Source organism: Taeniopygia guttata, chromosome 7 (genome assembly GCF_048771995.1).
Source record: "Taeniopygia guttata chromosome 7, bTaeGut7.mat, whole genome shotgun sequence".
NCBI lineage: Eukaryota > Metazoa > Chordata > Aves > Passeriformes > Estrildidae > Taeniopygia > Taeniopygia guttata.
Window position 1 is genome coordinate 17,079,850 of NC_133032.1, and position 26,941 is coordinate 17,106,790.

Below are 26,941 nucleotides of genomic sequence, written 5' to 3' on the forward strand. Positions count from 1 at the left end.
AAGAGCCACGTGAACAAATCTCTCAGAAAAACACATTTGCTCTAAACCTTGACACGCACACATAACCTTCTCACACACCACATCACAGCTCAGAACTCTGGAATCAAGTAACAGATTTATTGACAAGTTGCAATATTTAGAAGCCAGACATACTTGCAATTTCTGCTCTTAAGTCACATATATCTAATTATTCCAAAATATTTGATGCAGCTGTCTTCAACATTCATAATGGAAATACACAAACATTTTATTTTGTGGCCACAGCCTGATAAAAACATCAATTATATTGTTGATGGAAAACATTAAAATATACCAGGTTGTACAGCATACGTAAGCAGAAGGATGTTATGTTTTTGTGCACACTGCAATCAGACTGACAGTAAAACGAATTATGTTTTCAATTTAAATCTTGTGGGAAATTATAGCAACCATAAAACAACTGCTTGTTGAATAGTAGCATATGCTGCTAAAATCACTTTTATTTCTTAATACAAAATAGATGCAAAAGTAGCTGTAATAGAAATCTGTGTAGTTTAAAAAAAAAAAGGCAAAACAGAAGGGAAAGACTTTTTTAAAAAAAGGATGAAAAGAATTATTCATATGCTTGAGCAAGTAATTTTTAATACCCAGATTCCTTTCCCTCACTACATAAAATTTTTATATAGATATTTGAATGCTGTTCTTGCAGTTTTAAAATGACAGCATAAAGGCTATCAGATACAATACTCTGTCTGTAGCCTTTTCAAAATATTGCAGAAGACACACAGGCCCTCAGATGCTGCCCTTAGTGCACAGGAATCTGAGTGACACTAAAGTAACTAGCAGGAGGATACCTGAGGTTTATTAGAAACCTGTGTTAGGCAATCAACTAAACTCTAGGATATTTAGCTACTCTAAACCCTAATCTGGATGTTCATTTAGGATTCTTTATATATTAGATTTAAAAGTGATTAATATAATTTTAAAAGTTTTATGATTTGAAAAAGAATTTTGTCTTGACTTGCACATGTACCCACGGCTTCCATAAAATCTTTACTTGAGGCTGGCACTTCTGTTTTAAACTGTAACGGCTAATTTCAGAATCTAAATATCTGCTCTTGATAAAGCTGTCACTACCACCATAAGGCAGTTTCAGAACAAATTGTTTATTCCACTATCTAATTTCCTATTCTGGGAGAGTGCTAAATAATTCTATGGTTTTAAGATTTGGTAGATTTGTACAAAACCATTACTTATTCCACTCAGTACTTGCCCAGCTCCAATCCCCTCATATTGGAAACACCATCACAGCAATTCTATCATTTTAATTGGAGTGTTTTATCTTTAAGGGAGAAAAAACCCACCTGATCTCTGGTGTAAGCAGCTAATAAAAGTTCCTGGTGTTAGACAGGAGCAGAGTAGTAAAAGCTGAGGCATGACAGAAGAAATCCTACTTCTGTGAAGTCAGGGGGAAGCCTGACTGTCAACGGGCATCAATACTTCATCACACTAAATATGGAGAACATCCAGCAACATGAAAAATACCTTTCATGGGGTTTTTTTCCTCATTGTGGCATCAGTAAAATCAGTTAAAACTGCAGTTATAATGCCTCTAAAATACAACAGTGACACATACCATTTTGCAAAATTTGTTTTGCTCAAAATGGAAAAAAATGTTCTAAATCCAGAGCATATGGTTTTGTTTAGTAGCATTCTGCTTTGGAATGCTGGCTAAATATAACTTTCTACCATTTTCTTCAGAATAGACACGAGTAGAACCAAATCTCTTAATTTTACAAGGGAGAGTAACACAGTACTCAGAGCTCTGAGAAAGAAATACTTCCAGATTCAGTAGTGAAGGCAGCAGAGGTGGTCACACTCACCCCCACTACCTGTCCTGTGCCTGCGTGCTCAGGTCAGTGGCCCTTGGGAATGAAGCGGTAATACAGGTACTCGTCGCGGAACTCAAACTCGTTGGTGATGTGCTGCACGACGCCTCCCTTCAGCAGCCTGTCCCCGTACACCACAGCTTCTCCGCGGTCAGAGGCGAGCCCGACTTGCATGAGCCAGTTCACCAGGTCACAGCCAAAGAAGATGCCAGTGGAGATCTTTGCACCACACCTGTATGTCAAAGGAATGATTCACCCACATGTTCTGTAAATCTGGTATCACCACTGCACGATGGGGAAAGGCAAGGAAAAATAGCAGGAAACAAGGAAAGACATTGTGATAGTTAAGAGCATGTTAGAAAAGAATTTGCAAGTTTTGTATATTTGGGACATGCCAGTGTTCACTACCTTTTCCTACAGACATTTCAATGAGAAGCAATATTGACATACAAAGTTGGTTTAGGCTTCTAAATAAAATTCAAATTGCAAATAAAATTCAGCGGACATCAGTAGCGTTTTCCCTCACACAAATGTAATGACACAATGTAATTCTATTTCTTGGATACTTACTTCCCATGTACTTCTTATAATGACCCTTTCTGCAACAAAATATCCGATCTGAGAGCAACCTGACCCCAGCAACAGGGATTCTGTTTGAATTTTAATTATTTTTATAATTTCTGAACACTTTCAAACAGACACTAACTGCTTACACATATTGTAAACAAAGCCCATTTATAACTTGCATAGCCTGTGTAAACACTGACCACACATGCAGTACTAAGAATAAACAAAACCTTTACAACAAGTCTATTTTTTTAACATATTTATGAGGCAATGATGCTATCATCTGCCTAGAGTCAGCAGACATACCATGCAAAAATTTACCTGCAGCAATGAACATTTCTGGTTATCTAAAATCTATTATGTGGAACCTAAGCACAGGTTTCTAAAGGTGATTAAGAGCTAAAAGACAGCATTTTTGTCCCTATTTTTTTAAAGTTAAAAGTAGCAGTAACACAGAGCAAGTGTTAACACCTGTTAGCAGATATAAAAATGCAAAAAATTAAAATCCATGGTTACAGCGTTTCAGTTACAGCACATTTTAATCAAAGAGGATAGGATCAAGTTAGATGAATATTTAAATTGACAAGATAAAATTATAAGATAAAGTCATTGTTTTAATTCATTAGGAGAAATAAGACGTGAACCAAGCTCCGCATAAGCATAGTATTGCCACAATTAGGCAACAAATGTCATCATTTCATGTATTCTCAGGTGGATATGATTAATAAAAACCACAAAGTACAACTAAATGAACAGCCCTAAGCCCAAGAAACCACAATAGCTGCAGAGACACAAGACAAACAGCTGTAAAACCTGTTCTACTTCACAACTGACATTTTCTGATACATCTTTCTTATGGAACATTACTGACTTCTGAACAGACTGAACAAATTCATGCTGTCTAAAACAGTTTTGCAATATGGTTTTGGACTACCTGACCATTAAAAGACCACCCCACCCTGCCAAGCTAGTCCTACTTAAAAGCTTACAGTACAAGAATAGTCAAAGTGTCCTGTTAGAATAATTCATGTCTCCATTTCACATATTTAAATAAAGGCAGAAACTTTATCTTGTTCCTGCTGCTTCTGTTAGCTTTTCTCTTCTCATCTACCTACACATATCTGAAGGCATAATCCTTGATTTAGGTAACACAATTTACCTCTGAAATCTTTATTGGTCTCATAAATGGAAGTTTAGGCTGCATTAGAAGTATAGGTAAAGAAATGATATAAATTTGGAAGCTGTTGAAGTCCTAAACCCACTACAATCTCACAAACTGAGCAGCCTCTGAGGATACACTAAAATCAGTTCCAACAGTTTTGCCTCCTGTAAAAGCTACATATCAGTAAACATTTAGTTACAAATACGGACAGTGTCTTACTCTACAAACAAAACAAACAAAGGGTCTCCATACATTTCTACAGGTACATTTTTTAAGAAAGATTTTGTCCTCTGAGCTCCAGTTAAATGAAAAACCTGGAGAAATCCCTTAATGATATAAAACCTTTTATAATTTATTTAAAACCTAGTGGGATAATTTGATAACTTGTGCCTCAATGTTTCAATGTAAGGCTAGAAACATTTCTGTTACAGTTAAATTTTTAATCCTTATCTTGAGTTTTGAATGAATATACACAATAGGAATGACCTACAAAATTAACTGCATTCCGTTGTTTTCAAAAGATGAGCGATGTGCTTTGTGACAAGTTGTATGTGCAGGGAAGAACCTTACCTTCTGCCTTTGACAATACTTTTGACACAGTGATCTCTATGATAACGAACAAACTGTTGACAGGTCATCCTGATTTCCTCAGGTACAGTGGCATCTGTATGCCCTGCTGCTTCTCTTCCACCCCAGAAAATCTCAAGTCTACAAAACACACACACACGCAAAAAAGAAAAAAAATCAAGATAGCAAATCAAGCAGGAGCTTTTTTTTTTTTGAAACTACAAATAATAGGATGGACCTCCCAGGAAGCTTATCACAACTTCCTTTTGTGCCTAATACTTTACATATAATCTTCCTAATATATTTGTATGGCTTTTGAACACAGAGGTGTTATTCTAGACTTGGGCAGAAGGAAAGTCAGAGAGTAGCTGGGAGCCAGCTCTAGCTGCTGGATTCACAGGGCAGCCAGTTAGCTCTATGGTAAAGGCAGCTTTGTGCAACTCACTCCTCCACTGTGGAAGGAAACAGCCACACAAAGTACTGGCATGGGGTTATGAACACAACACTTTTAAAATAGTAGTGATACATTATGATTCAGCATCCAGATCTAAGTTTTATTTTATCAGCTGAAATTATTTCTGATGATCCTTCATTTGGCAAAATTTCACCTCTAGAGAGCCTGCAGGACTTACATCTCTGAAAGTCATTAGCAGAACAACCTCAAACTCAGTGAACTGCAATTACCTCTCTACAAGTGGGAGAGAAAAGTTTGGAAGATTAACTAAACAGGAAACCAAATACTATAGCACTGAAAACACCCTTCAAAAACAATTACTAGCATTACTAGGTTTATAAGTGTAAGTGCAAAGATTCTATTTACCTTCGCTTGAATGGCAGAATGATTAAATGCTTATCTAAGCCAAAAATACCAAAGCAAATGAAGCCCTGGAGAGAAAAAAAAAAAAAATACAGAAAAAGCAACATGAAGCAAAAGCTTTGGTTTTTATAGAACAAAAATTAAGAATTCAGTGCCAAATACATTTCATGTATACATGGAAAGTATCCCTCTTCTCTAAATATCATTCAATATGCATTTTGTTTCTGCTTTGATTTTTCATTTGGACCTTAAAAAGACATATCAATACCTAACAGTCCATCATATATAACCTTTCAAGAAATAGTTCAGTAAAACTAATGCTGTGACATGCAACTTTGGGATAACTGGCAACCTTACATAGCCAGGTATTTTGCTATATGTAAATCTGTATTTCTTAATGCCAAGGAAAGAACAGACTTTACTGTAAATTGAGTGCTAGAATGCTTTCTACTTAATAAATTTTTCTGTGCAGCTTTTATATAAAACTATCATTACTTGATACTGCAGTGCTTCCTGTAGGCACATGTGCCGCGGATGTGTAAAATGTTCCTCTAGTGTGTGTATTAACACTGCCTGGCTTTCACCTTCATGGCTGACAAAGCTGCCTTGTGTCAGGTGCACTGAAACAGGCAGGTGCAGCCAGAACCAGCATCCATCTTCAGCACTTCACTATGGTGCTGTCACTGAAACCAGAGACAGTAACTTAAACCTTACAGAGAAAGCATCCATGGAGCTGCCTTGCTACTGATGTAACTCCACAGAAGAGACACCAGTGAAGCTTTGGTACAAATAAGGCTAAATTCCTAATCAGTTTCCATGAGCATTTGGCATTCAGTTGTCTATTGCACTTTTGAAAGTGTTCATGGTCATAGAAGATGTGCATTAGCTGCTGTGACACCCACTAACATGGTCATTTTCAGAACAGACACTGGTAAGTACCTGACCAAAATTAAACACAGCACAGAAGAACTGCAATTCCACATACAGCCTTCCAGGCTCTTGGTTGAACAGCCACCACAAGCAACTAGAGAGATTCTGCAAAGAAAACAGAAGAACAACAAAACCCACAAACATAACCTGACTGTTAAAAATCAAAACCTTTCTACTCCTCACATGCTAATAATTCTTGCACCCATGTTCATGGTCTCTATGTAACAAATTATTCAGATAAAGACAAGTAAGAGGAATAAACACCTTAAAACGTCATCTCAGTTAGGCTTAATAGCTTGGTAGGAGAGGGAACCTTGGCTGTTTTAAACATAATAATGCAAAACATAGCAGTGAAAGAGCTCTTTATATGTTTGTGTAAGGAGCTTGCCTCAAGCATACTTAGGTTTTCAACATAACACAGACAATATGAGCCCAGACAGATTTGCAGTGTTTGTTTTAAGGCTGCTAGGCTGAGGCCAGTGCTTTCTACATATTTCTTGCAGAGTTAGGATTATGTTAAGGTGAAGCACATACCACTTCAGCTATTTGAGATGCCTGACAGAAGGAGGAAATCTCCAAAGTTAACCCATTTGGGTGTAAAGGCTAATTCTTTAAAGTAACTGATCTTACTTCATAGTATCTACGTAATCACTCAGAAACAGCTAAAATATAGGCTAACAGTTGGGGTACTTGTTAAATATAAAAGATGTAAAAAAAATACTAGCTCAGAATACTTGATACAGGACATTTGAGTGGGAAATATTTCATTTTGTAATTTAACAGAACCTGAAAAGCAACAGCAGTAGCTATTAACCCACATTGTTGTGCCATACTGTCCTGCTTTGTAGTATTACATATTTGTGCCACAGTATTTTCATTTCAAATAAAAATGCTTCTCCCAGCTAAAATCCACAAGAAACTCAACTGAGTATTACATTCAGAGAGCAGTTTCTTGCCTTTGTCACAGTTAAAAATTAAAATTATATCCCAATGCATTACATTCTGGTATTTCACACTTTCTGTGGTATTTGTACATAGGAGCAACAACCAATACATCTTGGAGTCAGTAATGATGAGTCAACACTAACTTAGCAACTTGTTTGTTGCTCCAAACACCACTAAAAACAACAAAATTGAGTTGCATTTTCTCATTTAAAATAATCTTAAGATTATTCTTATCACCTCAGAGAAATTCAAGCACCAATATAAGCCTGATCAGATAGAACAATTTTTGTAGTCTCCTTCAGAAGCAGAATTCAGTTTATATTTTTAACTGATGATTGTCAAGGGAAGAAGACCAACTCTTGAGAAAACTGAGACGAGGGGCAGTAGTGATGAATGATATAATGATGTAACTTCATTTTTTTTCCATTTAGGGTTCTCCAGTATCTTGCTCACTATCATCAATCTTAACTTGTGTTTAACTTATGATGTGGCACAGAAAAATTAATTTTATGACATCCCTCTTCCAAGTAAGAAACCAAAATATAGCCTCTGTTTTATTTAATGAATTATTACTGAAGCAACTGGAAGATTTTTACTGGATTGTCTACATAGCTTTCCTAAAAATCATTCTACCTCAATGAGTTAACATGAGGAGAAAAAATATTTACAGCAAATAGGCCAACAATAAGAAGCAAGCACAGCAGCACATGTCTGGCCAGCTGTTTGTCTCCAGTCTGTAGAATCTGTTCTTCCTGAGCCAACACACATGTCTGAGCACTGCAGTGACTCATACACTGATCCACTGAAAAACAAATCAAAAATTTTTCATTAGGCTTCTATCCTGAGAACTCCATGAACAAACTTGCTAATGCAACTTGCTGAGTCAAATTACCTTGTTAAGTATCTTTACTGAAGTGACACGCACAAAATTTAATATAGGCTGTGACAAGAACCTGCTCAGACATCTACTCTCAAATGAAACAGTTGAAGTTTACATGTGCTCCTAAAATGAAAAAGGTTTTTCCAACAGAATTTTTCTTTCAAAGATTTAATTCAAACTGAATGTGTGGTTAACATTGAGAAAGCACTATTAGAATTAATGAAAATAATAAAAAATATTTCTATGAACAGTTTTTAAATTTTAAATTTATTTCTGAAAAAAAAATCGAATATACTGTAAGCTCTAATGTTTTTACTCTGCATCTCAGTGTTGTTTATCTCTACATCCGACAGACAGCCCTATTTCTTTCAGGCCTGTGACTGTATTTTTAACACGATCATAATTCTACCAATGAAAAGAGTCAAACACAGAGAGAATGGATGCTTTCTTCCAGCTACAGAGTTCTAAGAAATTCTGAGTATCTTCCTCTAGATGGCAGTGAAAAACTTCCTGCCAAGGCCACACGGTAAGAATTTGTACCAGATTACTCGAAGCAGCTCAGTGCGATAGTAGAAGAATTAGTAATTATTGCAGCCAAAGTTACACAAGTGTATGCATTACAATTTGCTTTTACTGATTTATAGTTTTGAAGTGTTCACTCAGGAGGCTGAAATAATTTCTACTCAATCATAAGGTATTTTCTACCTTATCTTTTAGGATAAGAAAATTAGACTGGCCTTCCTCTATTCTTGAATATTGAATAATATTCTATTATTACGGTGCTTGCCTGAACTACTAAATCGATAAAATAGTTGGCAATTGGTAGAAAGAGAGCATTTTGTGAGACATAACTGAAGTATGCTTCAGTGTGAAATATTTAGATTTATTGAAATTTACATTGCATGCAAACAAAGCATAAGTATATGATCATCTTGTTAATAATGCATGAAAACAAGAAAAAAACCAGAAAAGAGTCAAATTGTACTGGCAGCTAGCTTTGATTACTGGCAGTGATGTACAGTGAGAATGCACTGGGCATGAAGTTTTCAGACAGGTGTTGAACAATCAGTTCAAGCCATCTTTTTCTATTTTAGTGACTCCTAAAGCCCTCTTAGTCAATTTTCTCCATCTCTCTTCTCTAGACATAAATAGTACACAGCAGCATGGACATTTAATCTAATTTGCAATAAGCAAGTGCTCCTCTAGATCTTATTTAGTGTTCAAAACCTGTGCCTGATTACAACAAAGGCTTCTTTAAAAGATGCAAGATGTGAAATGAGGATGTGAAAAAGTAGTTTATTTTAAAAGCTTGGTGCAAAGTAGGGGTTTGCATTCAACTTCCCGGCATCCAAACAAGACAACGATGGAGAGGTAAAGTCTGAATGCTCAGAACACACTAAAGTAGCTTTGTGGTTAAAAAGTGACATCCAAAACAATAGCTCCAACAGTTTCTTTGTGAGAATAACACACAGATGCTGGGGAAGAGGCGGTAGCATTGAAACAAGGAGATACTACTGCTTTACCTGTCTCAATTGGAGGAACCTTGCTTTCAACAGCAGTTGACACTGCTTTGCTGTCTTTAGCACAGGATAATTCACCATTTGTTGTTTGACAAGAACAGCAACCTATTAAAATATATACAGTAATAGGACAGTTAGCTTCCTTCACTACCATAATTTATTTTCCAAGTGTAACAATACATTCTATGCAGCTTTAATTATTATGTTCAAAAATAACTCAAAAGGAGAAGACAGACAATTTTTCCAGTTTGTTGAAAGGGTAAATGGGCCACAATACTAATAGCTTAACATAACACTACCACCATTGAAGCAACAGAATTGCTTTTAGTCATAGGCAAAAACCCAGGAAGTGGTTATACTGCTTCTAGTTATAGGCAAAAAAAAAAAAAAAAACCCAGATCAAAAAGGCTACATACAAAAAAGGATTGGAAATACATTGGGTGTTTCTGTTGGCATTTAATTCATTCTCAGAGAGACAATTTAGTGGGTAAACAATCTAAGATGCCTAGCGGACTGCATTTATCACATCCTTATCAAGGCACCACTACTTACATAAAGATAATACACAGGCTTTTCTTCTTGTCCACTTACACAACTCTTACCATGGTAACAATCATTCTTTATTAGAAACACAAACCTTAATACTTGGGCAGTTATATATAGATTTTCTTCTATTCTAATCTAACACCTGAAGATGTAAACTCTCCTTCCCAGGTCAGAATTACGTTTGAAATATTAGTTTATAGCACTCTAAGCCAGTTATTCTTTATAAAAATATACTTTGTATACCTTTTTCTGCAGATGTCTGTGCAGAAGATATTGGAGAAGATTGTGCAGAAGATTCTGGAGAGGTCTGTGCAGAAGATCCTAGAGAAGACTGTGCAGAAGATTCTGGAGAAGACTGAGTCATAGTGGCTGAAATGTGATTCTGCCCACTCCCTTCCACTTCAACCTCCCCCACTGAGCTTCGTGGTGAGTATGGGTTCAACACCCCATAGCTGGATCCTTGCCTACTTCTGTTCATGCACATCAATGAGATACCTGACATCAATATACTGATCAACAGTATCACTGCTGTGGTAATTACCTGTTAAGAAAGCAAAGAAAGTGCACTTAAATATAGGAAAATAATTGCATATGTATTTCTAACTTCTGTACTTTTCTAAATACACTTACAAATGTGTCTGAACAAGACTGTTTCCTATATTTACTGTTCTTGCACCTCATGGCCGTGAAAGAGACTAATTTTCCTTGCCTGAGTAACTCAGCCTTTTTGGTTTTTTTTTAAAGTGTGGAGCCCCCGTTTCCCATGCAACCCAAGAACATCCCCTCACTGTCCTCCCCCTTCCTCTCAGGGTCACCAGTGTTCTGGGTTAAGTTCTGCTCAGGTGCCTTTTAATTCCAAAGAGGAATGTGCTCTAATTTACATTCTTTAGCCAATGGGGAGCACCCTATTAATTAACCTTTCCTTTTAATCATCTGCATTGATAGCCAGAATCAACTCTGAGGCAATTTAGTACCTGTTAAAGTGCCACATGAACAATCCTGAGTGACTCATGGACTCTGTCCATAAGAAAGAGAGGGAGAAAGCATGACAAATACCCATGCTAGTACACTTCACATCCTCTGATAAGAGGAACTATTTGCTGGTAAAAATTGTAGTTCAGGGTCTTTTAACCTATGATTATGCTGAGAAGCCTGCCATAGTGAAAGCAGTTACTGTTACACAGGTGATGCATAGCCTATCTATTACAGACCAATAGCCATTAATTAGATATTGGATAATAACAACTTTAGATAACTATCCTGCTAGAATACAAATTAGTCACCAGGAAAAGAGCTCTGTAATTCACTACCACTCCTAAATTTTTTCTTTAAAACTACTCCCTTTTTTCTTTAGTCATAGCTGCCTAAACATGAAGGTCCTTCTCCAAACATAAGCATTCTACAACGATACTTTTATTACAGTAGCCTGCACTTTGACTGAAAGCTACTTGCACACGTAGCATGGCAGAAATCTCAAGTGATGAGGACAGAACATGTTCATACCTGATGCTTTCCATAGAAAAAGGCAGAGTCAATACTAGTGTTGTTACATTCACCAACAATTAGTAAGATTCCTACCAGAACTGTTGGGATTCTGAAAGAACAAAATAGGAAGTACATAACATATTTATCATGCTCCCACTAATTCAGCAGGGATGCATTTGAATTAACTTACCCCCATCCAGCTATGATGATAAACCCAATGGGAATCTTTACTGTTTCCCTCTTCTTCAATAGAAACAAAGAAAAAGATAGAAAACCTAAAAAAAAACAAACAAAACCAAAAGAAATGCCTTGTTTATTATTAAAAAGGGAACTGGTAAGTACAGAGCCTAGAAACTTTATGATGTGACCTACTCAATAGCTCAAAATATTATTCTCAGACCTTTAAGTAGTCCAAAATCATTTGTCTGATTGTATTCTGAGAAAGTAAATCAGAAATACCCACTGCCTAAAAAATCATGTTAATAGTGAAACATTGAAAAAATTCCAGGACATTTTATATTCAATAGTCACTTCTAAATGCTAAGAAAGGTTCACAAGAGTAACAAAGATGTCATAAGAACGTTTAACATACAAGTAACTAATTTCTTTAGGTATTAACAGCAGTTTTCTATCCAACACCCTTTAGCAATCAACACATAATGTAACATTCACTTGTAACATTTCTGTTAAAACTGACTAGTCCTTTGTAAAGTCAATGATAAATTTAACTAAAAAGTTTTGCATATTTTTACATATAGAACTCTTTTGGGAGCACCTTCTGGAACTGCATAGCCTAATCACACCTCAGCAACATTCTCATGTGGAAGCAAAGCTAGTATTTATGTTAGGCCCCACCAATCATGAGCTATGTACTTTAGCTAAACAAATATAACTCACTACAGAAAAACACCACAGGAATTAAACCTGTAGATTCCGGACAAAAATATCTTGAATATCTAAAGTCTTTTTTCTTTTAATCCCATATGTAAGGTTCTCCAAACTTCTTGAAGCATCTTTCAATTCTTTCAATTTCAATTCCAGCATTAATCTTATGCACACATATTGTTTTTAAAAACTACAATTTCCAGGGGAAAGAGGTGTTAAAGCTATTTCCCTTCATTCTGTATTTTCTATTTTTTCATTGCATCAGTTTTTAAATCTACTTAATGCTAAGTAATTAAAATCTTAAACTCTGCATTAATTAAAAATCATCATTAAGACTTTGACTAGCTGAAGGGCAGCTCCCCATATTCACTCTATTTGTAGTTGCTTCTGCCTTGAGAGCAGGCTCTTGTCTCTTGTCACACACCAGCCAGGCCACTGTATCCAGCAAAGGCAAGCCACACCTGCCCAGGCAGAAGCTTCCAACAGCAGCAGCAGTGCCTAACACTAAACCTCAGCACAACTTCCAGGTATCCCCATCTGTAGAACTACAAACAAGTGAAAGGAACAAGTACTCCAAAGAATATAATTAACGTTATTTCAGGACATTAATCTTTCATTACAGTACCTGGGCTCTGCCTAGAGAAGTCATACCTGTCCATAGGTAGGTGCTATAAAGTGAGCTGTAGAGGAATATAAATACGAGGATCTGGATGGTGATGTCTTTCTCTTTAACAGTGAAATTCCATGCCACCATTCCAATGCAAGCAATAAACTGGAAAGAAAAGTAAGATACCATCATTTAAACTGGGAAAGCAGAATGACAAAAAAAACTGAACAGAGAGCTATATATCTGCAGTATGCTTTAAACTCCATCCCCAGATGCACTGGAGGGTGATTTTATGAACTGGATACTTCATTTAGCAGTAAAGTACTGCCATAGTAAATTCAGTATTACAGTTGTGCCGCTATGCTACCTTATTTTCAGGAGAGGTTTTTTTGACAGCAAGTATATAGCTCATATAAACTAGGAGTAAGGCAAATCAGGTAAGGCCCCCAACTTTATATATCTTACAGTAAGTAAATGGTGATGTTTTTGGCAAGTACAAACCTTTTACCTGAAATTATTTGCACAGGAAACTGAGGTTAACAGGTATTTGTTCAGCCAAGAATTACACCAGTTGTCACCCAGTGATATTCCATATATGATAATTTTAACAACAAAGGAATCTAAAAAGATAGGCTGAAGTATTGTGTAAACAGTAACACAATAGTTCTATTTTTTTTTAGGATGAAAGCTAGTTTTGTTGGTACAGAACAGAAGCACCTGCAATTCTCATACATGACACTTTTCAAATGTGACTCCATGATCAGAGCTCAGAGAGTTTACAATATAAAGACATATTAAAAAAAAAACCAAACTAAAAAACCCTAAAGAACACTTCAGAAAGCACTACCACACAGATGTTACACAAGCACAGGCTGCTCCATTTCTGCAGTTGACTTCAAGGGAATAGGAACCATGTACTCTGTAGCTCTCTCTCAGAAATAAATAACGATTAAAATTAATCCAGAGCCACCTGGCTTTGGCTTTCCCTAGCCACCAGCATTCCCACACACCCTTGTATATCCTTGCACCAGCACTTGCACCTGCTAATCTCTCAGCAAGAGCTTCAGGGACATAAAGCAGTACAGGGATTATTTTTCTATTTACCTCCTTGAATAGGGTCACTATAGAGTCAAACACAGGCTGCTGCTCCTGGTATTGCCAGCTTCAGATGGGTATAATTGAAACAGAAGTGCACTCAACAGTATTGGGCAATAACTAAGAAAACAGCTCAGAAGCCACTCCATTCTGATTGTTTATAGTTCTGTTTAGGAATCACAGTGCCCACATTAACTATCATTTTCTTCAAGAGTGTATTTCACAGCAATGAAATTGTTTAGACAAATCACACATTAGATTCACCTGCCCTCCACAGTTGGCTATAAAAGTATCACTGTAAAAATCAAACTTCCAAAATGGTTAAAAAAAACCTTAAATCCTAAACCTCACACAACAGCATTCTCCTTACTACTGACCTGAGCAACAAGCAGATTTGTTGTAATCATATGAGGAATCTGTTTGTATTTCTTACTCAGAACAACAACAGTAAGAGACCAGGTCTGTAACATACAAGAAGAAAAATTAATTTAAGAATAAAACAAAACCCAAAAGAACAATATGAGTATTCTGGCAGATGATGGTGAAATTAAACATACAACAGATCTTAACAACATGACTGCTACAGTGTGCTTCCAGCCCCTTTGCCCCAGCAGTTATGGTCAGAAAAAGCAATGATCTTGGTGTTCTCATGTTGCTGAAGTATTTCCAGGAAAGATCAAGCACTTGCCAGGAGCATGCAGAAACCTGTTAGTTCCTCAGGACACAAATGACCACAGTGTAGCCTGGTAATTTAGAATTTAAAATCCACACCCACCTCCCCTGAATCTCCCAAAATGATCTGACCAGCAAGAGTTAGCATTCACTTCTGGCTTCCCTTCAGGCACAGTTTCAAGACAAGAGGACTTCAGTGAGACAACAACTTCAGAAAATTCCAACTCCTCCCCACATGGATATTTTTATTTTTAAAAAGCAAATAAAATAATCATACTATCTGTACTTTCTATAAAACCAAAACAAAATTCATATTGGACTTCTGGATTATCAACTCGGTTTTTAGGAAAATAATTTCTAGTAAAGGAATTTGATAAACATAAATTTTTCAGCTAAACTATTTCATTAATGCTAATTAAGACTTCATTAAACAAACATGCACTGACATTTCTGGAGATGAAGTTTGTACACAGCCTTCATTACTGTGATATCCAAGCACCTCACTTGGCTTGATGTAACTAGTCTCTGTGGCGTAAACTACTACTTTAATTCCCTCAAACCCTGTTATTAAAACAAGAAAACAAACCTAAAAAAAAAAAACCTCTCAAGCCCTGCATTAAATGCTCTAATTCAGTCACTCATCTTTCTGTACAGTGCATCTTTCCAGCAGACCCACTGCTTAATCAGGATTTTTAACTCCTTCCTCATGCCTCTGCACCAGGCTGTGATGAGGAAATGCAGCTCCTCCGATGACTCAGTTTGCTGCTCACGCAGCTGGGCTGCCCTGACCAGAGTCCCTTTGTGTCTCACCCCAGCAGCACCTACCAGAGAGATGAGGCTGACAATGCTGATGTCAAAGCTGACGTTTTGCAGTGCAGCTGCCAGTGGGTTGGGGTCCATGGATGGGATGGTCAGCAGCCATGCAGAAACATACATGATGGGGGCAGACACAAACGTGCTTATCACCATGCCTGAGGTAATCTGCCAAGAGTCAAACAGAAGCAGCAACAGAGTTGATCACATCTCAAGCTAAATAATCTGCTTTCAAAAATATAACTGGCAAAATTGGACCTTTGAATTAAACATACTTAGACCTTTAACAAATAATGAGCTGTTCTATAACAAATTATTTAGAATTTGAGCCAGAAGGTATCTGGTTTATACACAGAGCTAAGCTGAAAATTTTAACAAGCTTCTTAAAAAGCAGGAGTAGAGTTTCCTACTGCAGATTTCTACAGAGCTTTTTCATGGGTGTCAAATATACTAATGACTGCAGTCTAGGATGAATTTACACTGTCAGAATTTTCTTTTGGATATAAACATTCACACCATAAATAACTAAAAAAACATGTAGCTATGTAAATATTAATATGCACCAATTCATGAGAAGAAACCATATATATTTGCAAGCGATTTCTAGTTTGACTTCTCATTGTCTTTCGACTTTATTGAATTTGCACAGTAATGGAAGTGTGAGTTGTTACTCATACTGGAGACTCTGCTTTAAAGAAATTTCTTAAGTTTGTAGAGTATAAAATTCTATCTTGCAAGATAATCTTGCAAGATTTACTTTCATTATCCTTTTTTCTTTAAAAAAAAATAAATACATCTAAACAACTCCAAAACAGACACCATTAAAAACAATGAAAATCAAAAAAAGTGTGTTAATGTCACTTCAAGTGGAAGAAACAATTCTAAAATTTCTAAAAAAAAGTAAAATGCTTTCTATGACAAGATTTAACTGAAGGGCAGCACAACTGAATCAGTTAAAGCTTTAGATCTTCCACAAATTTTCAGCTATGACACTATTCTCACTGAAGTCAGTAACATAATTTCTTTTTTCCCCTACAAAAGCATCTCAAAGATAAGGTCGTTGAAAAAAAGACAAAAAATACAACCCCCAAAAACAACAAAGATACAAGTTCTTTATATCTGAAGTTATCCTATCTCTTCCTACTAGAGTCACAAATGGAAAAATATAAAAAAGGATGAGGACTATCAAGATGCTTAAGACATCAGGAAAGATCCTGGAAGTACAAGCAATTCTAAAATACCTATACTACAGAAAAGGAAATTATTCAAGACTACTTATTTATTTATTTTATCAAAGAAGTTAAGCTCAAAGTTAGGACATATTTGGACAAGTTTGACTACATACAATTCCTACTTCCATGTTAAATTGACTTGCAAATATTGCGACACCAGGTGCTGCTGGAAAAACTCCATAAAGAAATGCATAGTTTGATAAACTGGTGTGATTGACCGTGCTGTCACTCTTGTCCAAGAGTTCCACCATCTCTCTACAGAGAAATGGCATCATGAGCCTGAAAGAAAGGAGAAAAAAGTAATTAAAAAAATATTACTCAACCTACAACAATAGACCCTTCTTTACCCAGAAAATTAATAAAAATAAAATTTAAGTCTTGTTTGAATAGTACTTATGAAAAGTAATACTGGCATCACTTTGAACAACTGCCTTTATTGTTATCAAAATATTTACCAGCTGCTTAAAAATCCTACGTCATAAATTACATTAAAATGAAAAGGACAAACATGACGACAAACTCAGGTATAGAAGCGGCTTCCCTGACTCTGCAGACACATTCTTTGTACAAACTTCAGATTTAGGACGGTAAAACATTAAAAACCCTCTCATTTTTCAACTGTTACAGTAATAGTAGTTATAAGCAGTCAGCAGCTCTGAAATTCAGTCCACCTTTCTGCAAGCTGTCTGAAATATGATAAGTATCCCATGCCAAAAGTTTTGGCCAGCAAACTGCTGGCATCAAGGCTATTTCAGCAAGAGCCCAGATCACAAACAGACTCAATGTATGCCTTATATAGGCTTACAGTGAAGCAAAGTGGCAACATTAAACAATGTTTTTCACCTTTTTTTCATTACAAAATTTGTCATTAAGCTGGTTTACAGACTAAGTCTTTAGCTTTGCTGGTTAGTTATACTTGATACTGAAATGCACCTTCAAATTTTACAATACAAACTTGAAAACCAAACATACTATTACGTTAATTGTAGTTCTGTAGGAAGTAAAATATTTAATATGAAATAAATATTCCCCGAGATATAATCAAGGGAAGATAATGATAGTGTAAGTTCTAAATAGAACTTGGCATTTATTCATGCTTAAAAGTCAAGCAGTTTTAGAGCAGTAAGTGACCGTTTTTATATTCTTCCAGTATAGTAGTTTCAAAAATTTATAAAGTAAGGAAAAACAACTAATTTGGAGATGCATTGTTTAAGCCAAATAAAATACAAATACTAATCAAATATACTTAAACTCACTACTGTCTAACTATTTATTCAGTAAATTTTAATTTAAGCTAATTCCCCAAATACCCAGTTCACAACAGATGGCCTGTGGGCAGTCCATGAAGGCACAGCACCCCTGATTTTCTTTCTCTGCAGAGTCTGATAACAGGTTTCCAGTCTACTAAATTTCCCTTAAAATTTAACTGCTGTATTCTATCAGAGAGTTTGGGAAGCACTCACTCAAAACACTGGAAGTGAAATGTACTACCAATGTAACGTTTTTGAGAGAAAAGCCATCTGACCAGGGTATTCAGAGCTTAAAACTAGAGAACAAAATTATAAGAATACATAAATTGAACTTACAGTTTTGCTGTGATGAGAAGGATCAGTGAAACAACCATACCCTTTGTCAGTTTTTTTGTCTGTCCCACCATAGTCAGTCCAAGGTAAAAAAGTGCAGAGCCAGAAAATGAACTGGCCAGTCCATCAAGGAAATTTTCAAGGTATTCAGGAATTTTCTGGCCAAGAATAAAGTTTGAGGCAATTCCTATGAAGACCATGAATACAATTGGGTTCTGCAAAACTCGAAGGAGTGCTAGGCCCACTATTTTGATTTTGCTCTGTGACACAGTGCGATTATTCCTCCACTTCTGGATTTCACAGAAGATAAACCCCAAGGGGTTTAGCATCATAAGAGATATTGGAGCCACTAGGTAAATGTACTGGAGATACTCTGGGTAAGTGGCTTGATATAAAGCTTCAACTAGAAGACAGGAAACGAAGAGTTATGAGTGATAACACTTCAGCAGAAAAATACATTGAAATATTGAAATTAAATTTTGCTCTCTGAAAACTAAAGAAAATAATTTAAGTTTCCTCCAGAATGAACTAAAGGAATACATTTAATTAACAATCAATATAAGATAATGCAGGAAGAGAAGTACATCCAATTGTACTAGGCAACAGTTATCTAAAGAATGCATTAAAGACCAAAGATTAACCATCCAATACTATTTAATCATCCCACAATTAGCCAACATTTACAGAAAAAAGGGAAAAAAAACTAATGTAACAATTCTATGTTTCCTTTGAGTCATACCAAATGCTGGAAAAATTTTGGCTTTATTTCTGACTTGCTTTTCCTCCCCAGATACATGACAGTTGTGGACAATAAAATGCACCTGTGCAGGATACAAGTTGCTTCCCATCTTAAGGGAATCTCACTTCTTTGGAATTGAATCAGTTTTCAATGGGTAAGTCAGGTGTGATCTTTCTGCATTGATTCAATACAACACAACAAAGCAACAACCAGGAAAAAAAAAGTTTATGACATAATTATTGGTTCATTCTCTGGGACTACTAAGGACTAGAGTTACTGCTGTAGTTATGGTCCCTCAAGGAACTCTAAATCATGACCTTTTGCTTTCATTACTATTACATACTTCTGAGTCAAAGCAGAATTGCTTTTTATTTTGAGTTTGTACTAACGGCACTTCAAAAATAATGTAAATACTTAGGAAACATATAAAGGATTCAATTCTAATGTGAATTTTAAAAAACACCCCGATGCTTTAAAAGTAGAATGTTCTCTTTTACCTGACTTATAATTTTAACATTTAATAATTTTTCATAATAATGCTATAGGTATTAATAGTATGTCAATTATAATACATGTATATGTAGTTAATTGTATCATAATTATTACGTATACTATGTATTAGATATAGGCTATGCAATTCATAGTTATTAATAACATTATTATATTCACCTTTTCTGAAAAAGTTTTTCCTTGTGACTACATTTTTCAAAATCCAAAAGAGTTTTACTTTAGTATTATTTAAGTCTCTGGAATGACAGGAACGTCCAAGTGCTAAATCAGTGCTCACTTTGAACAGTCCCCTCTTTAGAGCAAATAAACCGACATTCTCAATTAGCTGATATAAATATACAAATATAAAAAAAGGCACTAAAGGCATTTTAACTTTTATAGGCCATTATTAAAGTACATATAGAAGAACTACCCATATAAAATCCTAAATAGACTGCTGAACAGAAGTACCAAGTTTGGGGTTAGTTACTGCATTTAACAAGCCAGTTTTAAGCATTAAACACAACCTAATCATCAAAACCACTTTAAACATGCTGGACACTTTTTTATGCAAATAGTTTTTTTCCTAAAATTTCAGACCTGAGACTGATGTTTATGCTGCTTTATACAGAATGCCCATGTCACTCAAACACAACTTCACACAAGTCACATGTAATTAATGCCAGAGTGAAAATTTTTTAAAAACTTTACTTTCTGGTAAAGTGAAGCAGCATACTTAAGACAATAAATTAAGGTCTATAAGTACTTTAAATCATGTATGATGTCAGAATACATTTTATTTGGTACAAAAAGTGGAGTTAGATTACTGAGTCTATGGGTAAAAAAAATAAGCAATCAGTCTTATGGAATTGTTAAGACAGTAAAAATAATCCACAACTTCTGTCACGGATGAAAAATTTTCTTTTTATTCAAATCACGGTGCCTGCTTGCTGCTCATAACAAAAAACTTTAATTTTTTAAAAAATCAATTTTCCATGTCCTAGCTGCTCACAAGTACATATAAATCACACGCTAGTTGTCCATGCTCAACACAATGAGTATGATTAAAGTCACAGTGACTGTCACCCACACAGCACCTCTGCTACACCTGTGCTTTAACACACAGCTCTAGAGAATACCTGAGTCTGTTTGTCAGACTTGTATCATTATTACCCTGAAATTAAAAACCCCAAAGCTTTCTATCACAGTAATTCTGACTACACCAGAGGTGTGCTAACAAACCTCTCTACCAATTGGTTCTTTTTCACCCCAACATCACTTTTTAAACTAGAACTATCATAACCATGATAACAGAAAAACAGTGATAGGCTTTAAAAATTTGACCTGTATTTTGATTTTGCTATGTGCAAATCTTTTCAAACAGCAAAAAAGAGCATAGTAAAGAATTAATAAATAATAATAGTCATGTATTAAGGAAGTTACATGGGATGAAGACTTGGGAATGATTAAGAGTTCAAAATGCCTTTTTAAATAGTGTTGGTTTAGTTCACAATTTGTCAATATCTTTTTTTTTCCTTTACAAATTTCCACTGCTACAGCATTTAAAAATATTTTTTCATTAAAAGATCAGGCTTTGTTCAAAACACTACCTCTACTACATAAAAAACGGCAATCCATTCCTTGTTGACCAGTTCTGCAAACACTTTAGAGAACTAGCTTGGGTAATATTTTACTAATAGCAAAAGGTTTGCATAGGTCACAGCATGAACCCAACACCAGTGAAGGTTTGGGGATGGGAGAAGTGAAAGGACAAGAAGAAATAAACCTCAAGAGCCTACAATGTTTCTGTTGCAGTAACTATTCCAGTAAAGCTCTAAATGGTGTAGATTTTGTCAAGATCATACATAGAAAAAATATAAATAGTATCTTATAAATCATGAAGTACCTGAAGAAATATGCAGTCTTAGAAGAAAGTTGAAAGAATGTTTTAAACAGGATACAATGGAAATACATTCAGAGACCCCTAAAATACATATATTAAAAAAACCCAAACTCTAATTGGCATCTAAAATTAATACCAACAAAGAAAGATACAATTCTCACAGCCTCATTTGTGGCATACTTCTGACTTCTTTCAAGAGGAATAAATCTCAGGAGATGCAACTGAGGGAAGCACGGTATTTTAATCTAAAAAAAAGTATGCCATTGCATTTGTCTAAATTTTATACATATCAAGGAAATTTGAAGAGAATAAGAAAGATTGAGGATTCTCCTGAACGTGCTGCCTTGGAAAGCGAGAAAGATACTGTTAACTCCTAAAGTAATCTAAAATATGGATCTACTTGTTACATATAATCTGGAATTGCATATTTGACCTTTCCTTTCTAATTGTATTTTCAATACTGTAATCAAACACCTTGCTTGTTGTTTTGCTAGAACCAACTTGCTCTCTTTTTTCGGTTTTAACCTTTCCTAGATGATGAGTAGTAGTCTCAAAGAGAATTTGAGAGGCACTTCAGAAATTATTTCAATTGCATGGAACTTCAATTCAAAAGTCAATTTCAAATTATGGAAATATAAAAGCAAACATGTCTAGAACAGTGACAATTAATTTTAAAGAAGAAAACATACTTACCTATTGGATATCCCAGCGCAAAGTCATTGCTTTGTGTAGCAAAAATAGGGAACAAACCTGCTTTGCTAAATCGGTTCTCAGGACTGGCTACTAACAATGTTAAAACACAGACTAAAAAAAACACAGCAGCTTTGGCAATTAAAACACTGTACAGGAAGGACCAATTCACATTAGAAAAATTAAGTACCACCATGTTTTTGAACAGTAAAGCCGGGAGTGCAAAACGGGACACAAAATTTCCCAGTCCTTTGCCCTGAGTTGATGTGATAATGTTGGCTCTTCCAGCTATGTAGCCACAAAGAATTATTCCAAAGCATTCCAGCAGGGCTGGGAAAAGCCTGCTTATTGACATAGAAGGGGGACTGCCGGTGGTGTTGAGTCCAGCTTGTCCAGGCACAGAAAGAGACATATTGTCTGAAGATGAGAGGTTCTTTGCAGAAAAGTCTGAATAGCTATCCATTTCCTCTGACCACCTCTTCCAAAAGAAGAGTGTGAAATGATCTCATCTGTAAAAGGAACAAATGCATATTTATTAAATTCATTCCTTTAAGTACAAGCTTATGCCCTCTTAAATTATTACAGAATGGACAAGAGGAATAGCCCTTACAAGAACTGAGCACCAGGAAAGAAAGATAAATTTGATGAAGAATCAAAGCTTCTCCACTCTGGTACAAAAACGTTTGGCAAGGTCCTCTCTACCTTCCAGAAAAATTTAGAACTTAAATGATCATATCAACCCTTGAAGCTTGTACCTTGCTTTGTGCAACTTTGACCTCTCCCAACATTTCAATATCATGTGCTAACGATACACTTTTCAGCTAGCAAAGAATCCACACATGACACAGCAGCCAATGATCTAATTCATTGCGCTAGAACTGACCCATATTTCCACATACAATTCTTTAGGTCTGTAGCAGTGAAATTTAGGCATGCATGATACAACAAAAATATCTACCGACCCCCATTCCTCACTTGTTAGCAGCAATTCCCTTTGAAAGGGCTGATTACAACACTGCAGGTTCTATATGCAAGCAGACATGTCAATTCTGCAAATCAGATGAAGAGAGTGGACATCAAACACAAATATTCGTTGGTCAATAGCAAGGTCCTGCCAGAAACAGATATGGCTTTGGCAATATATCTCTGAAACCTGCGCAGTCCATCAGGTAACTCTGCACATAAAGTTCTGACATGACTAAATCCTGAAGTACTTTGTTTAGGAAGTCAAGATGACTTACCTCACTTTGTAGGGATAGAAACTAAGGCAAAGGTGAACTGATTTCCCCTAAGCTATTTAAGGTATCAGTGGCAAAGCCAAAATTGCCAAGTCCCAAACAATGCTTTGTACGGTACAATCTGTGCAAATTAACAACTGTTTTAAGAGTCTTCCCCAGCCTCTTTGTATCCTATCCACAAGGAACATAGAACATAGCAGCCAGGTAAGTAAGCAAGTAAATCAAGTCAATGCAAAGGTGAGGTCTTGTAAGGTCTATTTCACACCCTGGCATCCAGCATATACATATTCACAAGCTTCAACTCTTTGACTCATGACTTTTATGTATGCCTGAGGCTTTTGGTAAGCACTTCTATGATGCTGTGGTAACTCATCTGGACTGAGCTGCTGCATCATCCAAATCTGTCCAGTAGCCTTGGCTATCCCTTCTCCGAAGGAAAATGAGTCTCACTCCAAGTAAGGTTTATTTTAAAGGCTGTACTTCCTTATATTATAGATGATAAATTAGCTTAGATTTATTTGGACTAGGAGCTCAAAGTATTATTTGCTACAGAACAATGGGAAAACTCGCAGGAAATTAAGCAAACAACAAATCATTTCTTCTACTAAAAAACTTAAGGATGTTGTTGGAATATGGAAAATGTCCAAAAGAGAATCAGAGACACTGATCCTTGAAGGAAATCAGCCACATTCTACAGTAGATGCAAAATAAAAAACAGGTTTTCAGCACAGCCACATGTCAAATTCTCCAAGCTTATAGCACTGCATAGAGGTAAGGCTCCCAGCAGTGTAATGTGTTCAACCTGCTCTCTCTCAAGGTATTTTTTTTCAGCAATAAGATACAGCTGAATTTTTTTAACCAAATACAACACTTGATGTGTAGTGGGAGTGTATTTCAACTGTATCTATCCCTAAATTCTAGCATTCCTTCTCCTGTGCCTTCCTATTCAAGGCTAATGACAAGCCTCTCTTCGTTCTGTATTAAAATCATCATTTCTTCTCACAAAACTGCTACAAAATATAGAAGTGCTCTTGTCCCCATTTAATAATTCAGGACTTAAACAAATATGACTGACTCTTATGTTGTATCAGTCAATAGCACATACTAAATCACCTATCTTCCTCACTAGGTCAAAACTGACATGGATACACACCCACACATCCCAAACCATCTTTTGTAAGAGACAGACAGAGAGATAGATTCCTGCAGCCTTCCTTCAGCCTACCTTCAACTACATCACAAGGGTCCCTGTCAAGTCATACAAGACAAATTTTTGGTAAACCACATGAGTTTCAAAGAGAAGAACTCCATTACAGTAAAAGCTGCTCCTGGCACTCCTCAGAGGGCTTTGAGAATGAATCATCTCTTCAGCTCGAGAGACATGCACATCCCAAACCCTTTTTATTTAACGCAGAGTTTCTATTGCCAAGCAGTGTTCTCCAGAAATGCAAGCTTTTGCATTCTGCATAACACAGTGAGTACCTCTCAACACTTTTTGCTCTATAGGATACAGACATTTATATAAGTATTGTGAGATTATGTAATGACTAATGGCAGATTTCATACAGAGCCTTGTTACACCTCAGGCTTATATCAAACTAGCATCCCACAAGAGTGAAATTATTTTCAATTCACAGTTCTAAATGAAATCAGAGGTAATGACCTCATGCAAACCCAAAATCTGATATATTCTACACAGAAATTAGCTTGTTCTTATAGTAGATGTAGCAAACTAACCAGACAAATGACACTATAATACAGTTGCAAGGGAAAGCACTTAGCTTTGACTCTATAGAACATACGATTTGTAGTTATGCCTTCAGGGATTGAGGATTGAGATTTGAATCCTTGAGAACTCAGCCACAGCTGCATTTTTGGGAACTGGAGGCCAATACAGACACAGATTTAAGGAATAATGCTGCCTTATCTGCTGTCGACTGTGCCAAGCATAGCTGCTTGCAGCCAGACTGTCAGCTTGCACGAGAGGAAGCCTTGTATGAAGACCAACAATAGACACAGAGCAAGTAACAAGTGCAGTTTAAACTCCCCGTGAAACATTTCTCTTGTAGGTTGTCAATAGTTGCAAAGTCTTAAAATTCACCAGACCAGAAGCTCAATTCTCCAGCAGCTGTGAGTTAAGCAGTATCAGGTTCCTCTCCGAGTACAGAAATAGAGAAATTGTCTCCTTCACCAAAGGAAGGGGAAAATCCCTTTCATCTTCATTTTCTAATGAAAGTCAAAGACAGCATGAGTGAATAAAAAAGATAACTTCAATGTATACCTCCCCTCTGGTCTCTCACTTTTAAGCTTTCAACTGATAATCACTCTCAGGATAATACGGTGACACTGGCAAGACCATGCACATTGCTCATAAATTATAACCCACAACATGACCTACTTTAATGCAATGCAGAAACTCCCCTACTTTAATGTAAGGATGACACATTATTTTACTCAGGAAGACTAAAATGGAATTGAGGTAGGAAGAGCCACTCATAGCAGCTCTACTACCCTGTTCTCAGCTAAGATAAGCGTATAGTACATGCATTTTCATGTAAAAATTTGTGAAGTAAGTCAAAGAGGAAGCAACTTTAGCGAGATAAAATGATAAAAGTAAGTGGGAAGAAGTGATTACTGCAGTTCCTATTTTTGAAAGTTAACTACAATTTTTACCTTTTTCTTTATTGGGCTAAGAAAACAGAAAGAGAACAATATCGCAACACCAATTAGCACAAGAAATGGGCCACCTATATCTGGAAACCTAGACAATGCCACAAGAAACATCACACACCTTATATGTGTCTCTGAGCAGCTGTTTTTCAAGATGACATTTCCTCTGGCATCCTCCTCCCACGGTGCCATTCCGAGAAAGCCCCTGGCTGTGGAGCAGCCGGGGAAGCGAGGCCTGCCCTGAGCACACGGCTGGCACAGCTCACACAGCAGCACTTCAAGCTCCACAAACCTCTGGCGGTGCACGAGCTCAGGCAGGACCAAATGAAGCAACAGCTGCCAGCGGCACCCAATGTCAACTCAGAAAATGAACTAAAAACATACCTCCCCTTAATTCTCACTTCAGGTGATTTTTGGGCTTGTCAACAAATAGATACATACTTCTGAAGTAAACAGCAAAACATTTTTCAAAAGGTAGATAATATTTTCTTGCCAGCGGCCCTTAAAAAGCACCTCACGTGCACCACTTGCCAAACTGGGATGTAAAATCCTTTGACTTGCAGCCAGAGACTGCAACAAAACCAACCTCTCGCCTGCCCCTTCCCGGCCCATCACTGCTCTCCTTCCCACAGTCACCCCAGGCAGGAGCACACAGCATTTGCAAAGATAAAAAGCCAGCAGCACTGCCCTGCGTGACAGCCGCCTCAGCAGAAAACAGCGCCAGAAGCCGGGGAAATGAGCGGGCAGCTTACCTACTTAGCTTTCGGTAGGCGCCTCCGCACAGGGGTGCGTGCAGAGGGTTTGTGCTCTGCCAAACTGAGAACCGCTCTAAGGCCGAGGCCGCCGGTACCGAGGCCAGGGAGGGGAGGTCTGGCCCGCCCCGGCCCGCCCCGCCAGCGACAGCCCCGGCGCCGCGGGCGGCTGAGCGCCCCGGGCGGGCGGGCCCCGGGCGGGCTGCGGCGGCCCCGGCACGGGCGGCCCCGGCACGGGCAGGCCGGGGCTGCGGGCGGCGCGGGCGGGGGACGGAGCGGCCGCAAG

General features: G+C 36.9%; 1 protein-coding gene across 2 annotated transcripts; it reads right to left on the reverse strand.

Moving 5' to 3' along the window:
• Nucleotides 1-96: 96 nt before the first annotated feature.
• Nucleotides 97-26,795, reverse strand: GPR155 (G protein-coupled receptor 155). Of its 2 annotated transcripts, none has more exons than XM_002196415.7 (16): nt 26,656-26,795; nt 21,999-22,504; nt 18,178-18,577; nt 16,705-16,870; nt 15,372-15,527; nt 14,252-14,335; nt 12,824-12,944; nt 11,478-11,562; nt 11,306-11,396; nt 10,046-10,343; nt 9,260-9,361; nt 7,525-7,658; nt 5,921-6,016; nt 4,985-5,049; nt 4,168-4,305; nt 97-2,100 (listed from the first exon to the last, which is right to left on the reverse strand). In XM_002196415.7, exons 2-16 carry the CDS (start codon nt 22,456-22,458, stop codon nt 1,896-1,898), a joined length of 2,601 nt encoding a protein of 866 aa, XP_002196451.5. In that variant the 5' UTR covers nt 22,459-22,504; nt 26,656-26,795; the 3' UTR covers nt 97-1,895. The 2 variants fall into 2 exon arrangements, with proteins under 2 accessions (XP_002196451.5, XP_030133360.4); XM_030277500.4 differs by lacking the exon at nt 26,656-26,795 and adding an exon at nt 26,025-26,163.
• Between the last annotated feature and the right edge of the window lie 146 nt (nt 26,796-26,941).

Excerpts from the sequence above, each read along its gene's own strand:
- GPR155 (XM_002196415.7), bottom strand. The coding sequence starts at position 22,458 with ATGGATAGCTATTCAGACTTTTCTGCAAAGAACCTCTCATCTTCAGAC. Across the intron at positions 11,563-12,823 it reads TAGCACCTACCTATGGACAG|GTTTTCTATCTTTTTCTTTG; the intron begins GTATGACTTCTC and ends GTTTTTTTTTAG. Across the intron at positions 7,659-9,259 it reads GGTTCCTCCAATTGAGACAG|TGGATCAGTGTATGAGTCAC; the intron begins GTAAAGCAGTAG and ends TTTGTTTTTCAG.